The 9991-nt window shown below is 53.4% G+C and overlaps 1 protein-coding gene across 1 annotated transcript in view; it reads left to right on the top strand.

Annotated features, from left to right (window-relative positions):
* The first annotated feature begins 3271 nt into the window (after positions 1-3271).
* The window catches only part of LOC146421195 (uncharacterized), a 31140-nt gene continuing 24420 nt past the window's right edge, over positions 3272-9991 (top strand). Inside the window, exons 1-2 of the mRNA XM_085047576.1 lie at positions 3272-3293; positions 3475-4561. Coding sequence (XP_084903702.1) covers positions 3272-3293; positions 3475-4561 — 1109 coding nt within the window. The remainder of the gene's footprint in view (positions 3294-3474; positions 4562-9991) is intronic.

Below are 9991 nucleotides of genomic sequence, written 5' to 3'. Positions count from 1 at the left end.
TTTGGACTTGGACCAAGAACCAAGGGGGCATGTGCAAGGAACCAAGGTGAAGAGTTCATCCTGAGGAAGACTACTAACTTTATCCCTCATTTATTTTTAGGACTCTTGCCCACAATTAATCTGTGACGCTGCGCTTGTGCGAGCATATTTAAATGAACTTTGAACTCATTATAATACAAAGCTGGGACAGGTAATGAGTATGTATAGGAGCATTGTGTAACTTTATGCATATGTAACCTGTAACCTAATATAAACCAAGTGAAGAGCTGCTGATGGTGTGCATGCCTTTGGAGGGGCTGCTGCCCATGCACCCCAGCTGGAATAAAAGCATACCTCCTTCATAACTTTCTGAGTTGTGGAGTCTATCGGTGCTTCACCAGGGCAGACACTGCAATGGGCTGGGATTCCAGTTTCCAGCAAGGAAAAGATGTTCCTGCTGTTGAAGGCAAAGCTCTTGTGGGACTGAAAGCCAAGTGGAGCAGGATAGTGCAATGAAATTTTACTGCTGCCTATCCTAGCAATGACTCAGCTGTGATAACTCCCTTTGAGGAAGCACCAGCTCATTCCCACCCAGCCTGAGGGGTCATCTCTGCTAATGGGCCATTGTGAACTCATGGAACCTAGGAGTCATTGTGACACAGTGGGGCCTCATGGAACACAGGAGTCCATTGTGACACTATGGAACCTCGTGGAATGAAGGGGCCACTGTGACACTGTGGTGCCTCGTTGGAACTCAGGAGACCATTGGTGACAGAACAGGAGCTCATGGAACCTGTGGAGCACTGTGACACTGCAGGGCCTCGTGGAAGCAGTGAGACCATTGTGACACTGAAGAAATTCAAAGAACCAAATATCCACTGGGACACAGGAGGGCATAATGGGAACCAATGAACCATTTTTGGCAGTACAGAAGGTCATTGGATCAAGGACACATGGTGATAAAATGTGGTCTTAAATGTCCATTGTGACCCTGAGGATCCAAGGAGACCATGGTGGCACTACGGAACCTCATGGAACCATTATTCCATTGTGACACTGCTGGGCCTCAGGGAGCCAAGGACACCATTGTGACACTGGGGAACCTTATGGACCCAAGCAGCCATTGTGACACTGGGGAGCAAGGAGTCCATTTCTGACAGGATGGAAACTCATGGAACCAATGCACCATTGTGACATTGCAGAACCAACACAGCTGCTGGACCTTGTCACCTGGCCCTGCACAGCTCCCTTGGGAGGCATGGCAGGACCAGCACTCTGGGAGCCTCGGGAATTGCCCTCTGGGATCAATGGCACACACTGCAAGGGTCTGGAATTCCAGTTTGCAGCAAGGAAAAGATGTTTCTGCCCTTGAAGACAAAGCTCCTCAGAAGCAGGAGCCAAAAGCCAAGTGGAATAAAATCTTACAATGACACTTCACTGCCAGCCTTCATCACTACATCCATGGTTGTTTTAGCTCATGGACTGGGAACAAATATCATGGCAGGGTCTTTGGCTTGGATTTGCCCTGGCTAAAGAGAGACACTGTGAGAGAAACAGAGCAGGCCAAGAGAGGCAGAAGAGAAAGGAGGACACAAAGAGCAATCAGCTGAGAAGGTGGAACACTGAAAATAGAACTGGAACTGACTGAAAATGAATGGAACAGAAATCAATAATTCTGGGTGATTTATTTACTCTCAAAACACAGCCCATCCACCCTGTCCTGCACAATTCTGATCCCATCCCTCCAATTTTGGATTCTTCATCCAAATTCTGTGCTGGTGCTTCCCCGGAGGGAGTTATCACTGCTGAGTCTTTGCCAGGACAGGCTGGCAGTGAAGTGTCATTGCACTATCTCCACTTGCCTTTCAGCCCCACAAGAGCTTTGCCTTCAAGGGCAGGAACATCTTTTCCTTGCTACAAAATATGGAATTCCAACCCATTGCAGTGTGTGCCATGGATCCCAGGGGACAATTCCCGAGGCTCCCAGAGTCCTGGCTCTGCTGTGCATCCCAAGGGAGCTGTGCAGGGCCAGGTGACAAGGTCCAGCTGCTTTTTGGGTTCCAAGAGCAAACAGCAAAATTTGCTTTGCTGGACATTTTCCAGCACATTCCCAGCTTGAAGCAGAAGGAAGAAGGAATGGGAAACAAATCTCTGTGAAAATCAAGGAATGATTGCAGCTGGAAGGAACTCTGTCCATGGGTTATTTTGCTGAAAGCCAAGTGGAACAACATCTTGCAATTACATTTCACTGCCAGTCTGTCCTGGTTATAGGAGCAGGGCACCAGTTTAGCACTCTGTGGGTGTGACCGAACTAGGCATTCTACTCCCATTAGGTCATTTCTGATGAGCTGCTGATGAGAGGTCGTTTGCATGAGCTGCCCAGTGCACCCCTGATCCCTCAGGCTACCAGCTGGGTGTTAAATGAGATAAGGAAGAAGAGGCAAACCCTGCAAGGCAAGGCAGTGTTTCTGTTTCTTCACACCAATGACTCAGCTGAGATGACTCCCTCCAGGGAAGCACCAGCACAGTCCCACCTACCCTGAGGGGTCATCTCTGCTAATGGGCCATCGTGGACTCAATGGCACCAGCACAATGGGCAGCTGAAATGACTGAGACCATCAAAGACTCCCCAAATATCCCATGACTCACAGGATGACATCTTTCCATTTTGAAACTCCCTGGCCTGGGGGAGGTACTGAGCATTGCCACCTGAACCTGAGCATATAAAATCTGGCTTTGAGGATGTGGGACACAACTCAAGAGATCCAGAGAAGGTGGAGCAGAACTTCTACAGGACTGCAGCCACTGCTTTAGACAAGACTGAAACTACCACTTCAGAAGGACTGTGATCACCACTCAGACCAACAGGTTTGGTTTCCTTTTGCTTTCTCTTGGCATACAATGGGTGCACATGGCGCTCAGCACAGGAACTAAGGAACACCATGCTGCTCTTCTCCGAGGGTGCCTGGTTATTCTCTGCCTTTGTGAGTTAAAGCTGTGTCATTGTATTTCTTGTAATCTCTTTGGTGGATTGTGACTCCCATCTTAATCTTTTTTGGGGCAGTTCTGGGGAATCCATTTCTCTTGCCAGTTTAAACCAGCACAGCATTTCAGAGGTTTTTTAGACAAGAGGTTTTTTACAGTGACTATACAGCCGGTGATTTCTAGAGATGGACTGGGGAGAGAATAATCTTGAAACCCAATGAACTCACACCTTGTTTTTCCCCCCAAAAGAGGATTTCCCATTCCCAAACTTGGCTGGATGGAGAAGGAGGCTGTGAGGAAGAGGAAGATGCCCCAGGACAGCCCGGCAGGTAAGGAGGAAATCACTGCCCCTTTCCTGCTCTCTTCTCCTCCATCTCCCAGCCCAGCATCACGCCTGGCTGCAGGACAACCCTGCTGCTGACTCTGTCCTGGTAGGGATGGACTGGGGGATCTCCTTCCCCTTCCCTCTGGCATGGAGGCAAATCCCAAATCTTGTCCTTTCTGCCCCAGGCAACGAGCTGAGGAGAGAGACCAGGGAGGACAAGTCCTTACGGCAGAACCTCATGGAAGAGGCCATTTTGAGCAGCTCCATGACCCAGGAATCCAACCAGGAGGAAAAGCCCCAGAGATGCTGCACATGGAGGGGCTGCAAACCCAGCCCAGGGTGCTCTAAAGAGCAAAGACCCACCCTGTGCCAGAATGTTGGCAAGAGCTCCAGCCAGAGTTCAGAGCTGGAGATTCCTGAGAAGCTTCATGAGACCAAGAAGCCTTACGAGTGTGGGGAATGTGGGAAGAGCTTCAGAAGGATCTCCAAGCTTATGGACCACCATCGGATCCACACCGGGGAGAAGCCCTATGAGTGTGGGGAATGTGGGAAGAGCTTCAGCAAGAGCTCCAATCTGATCCATCACAAGAGGATCCACACTGGGGAGAGACCCTATGAGTGTTCAGAGTGTGGGAAGAGGTTTCAGAGCAGCTCAGATCTCCTCATGCATGAGCGGATTCACAGAGACGAGAGGCCTTTTCACTGTCCTGACTGCAGGAAGGGCTTCAAGCACAACTCCCACCTCCTCAGGCACCGGCGCATCCATACTGGGGAGAGACCCTATGAGTGTGGGGAATGTGGGAAGAGCTTCAGCCGGAGCTCCCACCTGATCCGTCACAAGAGGAGCCACACTGGAGAGAGGCCCTATGACTGTTCCAAGTGCAGGAAGAGGTTTCAGACCAGCTCAGCTCTCCTCCTACACCAGCGTATTCACACAGACGAGAGGCCCTTCCGTTGCCCTGACTGCAGAAAGGGCTTCAAATATAACTCCCACCTCATCACCCACCAGCGCATCCACACAGGGGAGAGGCCCTTTGAGTGTTCCGAGTGTGGGAAGAGGTTTCAGACCAGCTCAGATCTCCTCATCCATGAGCGGATTCACACACAGGAGAGGCCTTTCCGCTGCCCTGAGTGCAGGAAAGGCTTCAAGCGCAACTCCCACCTCATCAGGCACTGGCGCATCCACACTGGGGAGAGGCCTTACAGCTGTCCCGAGTGTGGGAAGAGCTTCTCCAGGAGCTCTCACTTGACCCAACACCGACGGAGGCACCAGTAAGGGAAGCCCTGCGAGTGCCCCGAGTGGGGGAAGAGCTTCATGCACTGCTCCGTATTCATCCCCCATTGTAGGACCCTCATTGGGAAGAGCCCTGGTGACCCACACTGCCAGTGACCCAGTATTGTGGTTTGACCCTGGCCAAATGCCAGGCACCTACGAAATCTGCTTTCTCTTCTCTCCCCTGCTGCAGCTGTGCAGAGGAGAGGGAAAAAAAAAACCCTAACAGACACACACACACACAGAGGGCTCATGAGTCGAGATAATGAACCAGGCAGGATGCACTGAGGGGTAGAACAGATTGAGAACTTAAAGTTGCAAAGTGGTTTATTGGCAACCTAACCCTAAACAGAGTCAGAGGAGGCAAATGAGAACTAAAGATAAGCTCTTAATACACTGTTTCTCTGCTGACCCTCTTCCTCTTTCCCACCAATAGCGCAGGGGGTTGTGGCGGGCAGGGTATGGGTTTTTTTTGGTCAGTCCATGACCAAAATTTCTTCTGCTGTTCAGGGAGAGGAGTCCTCTATTTAGCCATGGGTCCCTCCCACTGGAGACAGTCCTCTGCAAACTTCTTTGCTATGGGTCCAATCCCTCAAGCAGCAGCCGCTGGAATCTGCTGCCCCATGAGTTCTTGTCCACAGGGTTCAGAGCTCTGAGCCCAGGCCAGGCTGTTTCCATCCCAAGGAACAAGGCCTTTCCCTGCACTGGGACTCCCACTGGATCACAGCTTCCTCCAGGCATCCACCTGCTCCTCTAGCATGAGCACCTCCCCACAGGCTGTGGGTGGATCTCTGCACCCCTTATGGACCCCATGGGCTGCAGGGGGACAACCTGCTTCCCCATGGTCCTCACCATGGCCAGCAGAGGATTTTCATCTCTGGTTCCTGGAGCACCTCCTCCCCCACCTTCTCCACTGACCTTGGTGTCTCCATGTTGTTTTCCCTCACATATTCTCACCTCCTCCTCATCCACTGTCTAAAAAGAAGTGCTTGCTCACATTGTTTTGATTTCTTCTTAAATATGGATGTCCTGGGGCTGCCCAGGCTGGGGTACAGGACAACAGTCTCATAGTTGTGCTGGCAGAATGTGTCTACCTGAGCCCATCTGTTCTCCAGGAATTCCAGTTTTCTGTCCCAGTCCCTGGCCTGCCTCTCCCCATGTGGGGTGTGCCCCCCAAAGTGCCCAAATCACTGCTGAAGTGCCTGAGCTGCTCCCAGCTGTGGATGTTCCTGTCCACCAGCCTCTCCTGGTCAGTGCCATGGGCGGTGGGAGGGGGTTTAGGGAATCCTGGGGGGATTGGGAGGGGCTTTCGTGGCTTTTGGGGGCATTTGTGGTGCTGAGAGGGAGTTTGGCATGCTCTGTGAGAGAGGTTTGGGGTCCTGGCTGGGCTGTGTGACTTGGAGAGAATTTGGGTGGGTGTAGGTGGAGATGGGAATGGGGTTATGGTGGCTCTTGGGCCCATTGATATTGCAGGGAGTGGTTTGGGAGCATCCTAGGAGGAGCTGTTGGGTGGTTTGAGGGGCCTGGGAGTGGCTGTGGGGCTGGGAGAGGGTTTTTGAGTGGTCATGACGAACCCAGATCCCCAAAGCTGCCACCATACCACACCCCCCAAGGTGCTGCTGGGGTTTGGGGGCTCCATGTTGGAGTTCATCCTCCTGGCTCTGCGGGAGAAGGTGAAGGGTGTCCCCAGGGGTCATGTGTGTCCCTGAGAGCATGTGTGACCCCCATCCAAGTGTCACCTCTTTTTCCCTCCCCACAGGGCTCCTGACCCAGCTCCTGCTGCCCCCAGGAGGGAATTTGGGGAAGGGGCAGAGGGGGTGCACAGCCCCACCGGGGGATGACCCTGAGCCAGCGCCCTTTGTTTAGCACCAACCTGGGCTTGGGGCTGCAGGAGGAAGAGGCCGATGGGAAGCAGATCCTGCAGGTGGGACAGTGCTTGGGGTCAGGGCAAAGTCCTGCCCTGCACACCTGGCTCAGGTGTGACACTGCCCCGGGAAGGGAGCGGGACATTCCCATCCCCACGGATCAGGGCTGTGAGCAGCACTTGGAGCACAGACATGGAAATACTGGGAGGAACTGGGAGCACACTGAGGGTGTGAATTATCCCCACCACCACCTTTCCAGGGCAGCCCTGGATCTGAGAAATGCTCGTTAGGCCTCAGCCTTGGCCAACAGCCCCTGGGCTCAGCTCCTCTGCAGCTGATCACAAACACTGTCTGCTCCCAGGCACTGCTGCTGTCCAACCAGCTCCTGCTTTCTTTAGGAGCAGCCTTGGGAACTGTTTTTCTCCCCTCAGTGGCACAACATCCCTGTTCTCACAGTGTCAGAGAAAGCTGTGGATCCCAAGTGCAGCCAGGATGGAACATTGCTGTGACTAAAGCCCATCTCTTGGGGCCCTATCAACAGGGCTCCAAAAGGAGCCCCTTGGAGCTCTCCTGGAGCAGTGAGCTCCCTCTGAGTGGGGCCTCTCCGAGCCGGGAACTCTCCCGTTTGCTGCACTCGGGGCATCCCCGAACAACGAGGGACCCTGGGCCGATCCCCCCACTCCTCCAGGCTCAACCCTTCGCCTGCTGGGGAGATGCAAAAGCATCCGCAGTGAGCATTTCCCTGCCCTCCAGGGCAATTTCTGACAGCTCCCTGGCACTGCCTGTGTCTGTCTGTGTGCACACACATGTGCCTGTGCTCTGGAAATGGGGGAGAAATGCTGCTCTGGGAGGTGTTGAAGTGCCTTGGATATCTGAGTGAGTTAGGCCTGTAAGTGAGGTTCAGTCATAAGGTATGAGCTATGTGAAATGCTGCTAGGGGTTGTTCTTTTGCTAAGTTGTTAAGTTTAAGGTATATGTTAAGGTTAATGTAGAAGTTAAGTTCTGTTAAGTTTGAGGGCTGTTAAGCTCTTAGGCTGTATTCCTTTTATCCTTGCTCTCACTATCCTTTTGTCACACCTACAGACACAGACACACACAGGGACAGTTCTCGGTTCATTTCTGGTTTGATTGCCTGGTTTTGTTGTTGCTTTCTTCTCTTGGTGTGCCTGAACTGTGCAGTCAGGAGCAGAGTGACTCTTGCCAAGGAACTTTGTTGTGCTGTCACTGAATATTAAATCTGGTTTTGCTCATCCTTTGCTGGGGATTTTTTAGGTGTTCTCAAGCCCTCGTTCGTAAGAGGGTGAAGGAGCCCTGGGCCAGGCTCTTGCCCTGGGGGACACAGGGACGCTACTGGGGGTCCCTGTGCCCCTGTCCCACCCCCCAGGGCCCTGTCCCCCCTGTCCCCATGTCAGGCTATGGGGGTCAATCTCGTGGAACATCCTCTGGGGGAGGCTGTGGCACTGGGGGTCAGGGGGGACCTGGGGGGACGGGGGACCTGGGGGGACAGGGGACCCTGCTGTGCATGAGCAGCGTTGGACTTGTCTGGGGGAACTGTGAGGCGGGGCTGGGGCAGAGTGACCTCTCCAGGGATGTCATACAGTTACCCAGTGATGTCACACAGCCACCGTGTGTTGTCATAGCCCACTCTGTGATGTCACAGGCAACTCTGTGATTTCACACAGCCTTCACTATGGTCTCATGAAGCTGTCCTGTGATGTCACAGCACATTGGATGATGTCACATTGCCACCCTCTCATGTCACACAGTCTACTCTCTGACCTCACAGCCTGCTGTATGATGTCACACAACCAACCAGTGATTCCACAGCCCTCTCTATTATGTCACTGATCACACCCTGCTTTAGGATGTCACAGCCTGCTCTGTGGTGTCACAAGCCAGTCAGTAATGTCACACAGCCCACTCTGTGATGCCATACAGCCACTCAATGATGTTACACAGCTCACTCTGTTACTGCACAGCCTGCTCTGATGTCATACAGCAACCCTGCGATATCACAGCCTGCCCTGTGGTGTCACACAGTCCCCTCTGTGATGCCGTAGCTGCTCCATGACCTCACACAACCAATTCTGTGATGTCATAGTCCAACCTGTGACCTCACACAACCTACTCTGAGATGTCACACAGCCCCTTTCTGACATCACAGCTGCTCTGTGGCTCTCTGACACAGCCCCAGAGGTGCCCATGGCTATGACACAGCCCCCTCTGGGCCATGGCACAGCCCCTGCCAATGCTGAGCACCTGTGAGCTCTGGGTGTGCCCTGCTGGTGTCCCTGAGATGGCCTGGCAGTGCCCCAGCCCTGCTGGGCTGTGCACAGGAGCTGCTCCTGGGCAGAGCTGTCTCTCTGCAGCGCTGCCACTTGCCAGGAGCTCCACAAGGCCTTGCTCTGTCACATGGACTTTTGGTTCCATGAGGTTCTGTACTCTCAGCAATGGTCTCCTTAGTTCCAAAGTGTCACCACGGACCCTTGGTTCCATGAAGCTCTGCTGTGTAACAAGGCTCTCCTGGATTCCATGAGGAATACAAAAGCTTTGCATAAACAATGAGCAAGACCATGGACTCCTTGGATCTGCGCTGTCACAAAGGACAGTTGGTTCCATGAGGTCCTATACTGTCACAATGGATATTTGGTTCCACAGGGTGCCACAGTGTCACCATGGTCTCCTTGGTTCCACAAGGCCCTGCAGTGTCACAGTGACTCCCAGGTTCCATGAGGCTCCACAGTGTCACAAGGGCTCCATGTGCCCCAAAGTGTCACAGTGGTCTCCCTCCTGCAGCAACCAGCAGCAAAACCCACTACCAGGGCCAAATGCCTGGGAAGAAGGAGAAAGGGAGGCACTTTTGGAGTGATGGTTTTTGTCTTGCCAGGTCACAGTGACATGGGATGTGGCCCTGCTGTCCTGGAGATGGCTGAACACAGCCTGCCCATGGGAAGGGGAAAAGACAACAACCTCTGTCCATGGAACTACAGCAGCAGAGAGGTCAGGCCCCAGAAGGCTGGGTTGAAAAGACTGTCACCAGCAAGGGAAACACCAATGCAGGACATTTGCTGGAAAGCTGACATTTCAGGGCATTCTTTTATACAGGGATGCAGCACCAAATAGCAAAATTGACAGTTTCAGCTTTCCGTATGCCTTGAGAACAGCTGGAGTCTTTTCAGCAGTGTGTGCTGTTCCATCCCTTGCTTAGGGTGAGGATGTTGGGTCTTTCAGCAGGCTCTGCTCTCCTGGGGGCTGATCTTCCCAGGCAGGCTCTAAAAGCAGAATAAAACAGCAGCGCAAGGCACAGCACAAAGGAAGCACCGGGCTGATCCCATAAAAAGTGCCCTGCAGGGACATTTCACGGCTGACCCTCAGCAGCCCGGGCTGCAAACAAAGCCCGCTCGGGCCGAGCACAAGATCCCCACAGAGCCCTGAGCAACAGCTGGAGCCCAGCAGGGCCTTGGAGGAGGCAGGGCGAGCCCCGGGCCGGGTTCCACAGGGGCTGCGGGGCTGGGGGCGATGGCGCCGAGTGCCCTGCCCGTGTGTGCCCTGGGCTCTGCGGCG

Source organism: Lichenostomus cassidix, unplaced genomic scaffold (assembly GCF_008360975.1).
Source record: "Lichenostomus cassidix isolate B80296 unplaced genomic scaffold, HeHo_3.0 HiC_scaffold_43, whole genome shotgun sequence".
Taxonomy (NCBI): Eukaryota; Metazoa; Chordata; class Aves; order Passeriformes; family Meliphagidae; genus Lichenostomus; species Lichenostomus cassidix.
This window is presented reverse-complemented; position numbering and strand designations above follow the sequence as displayed.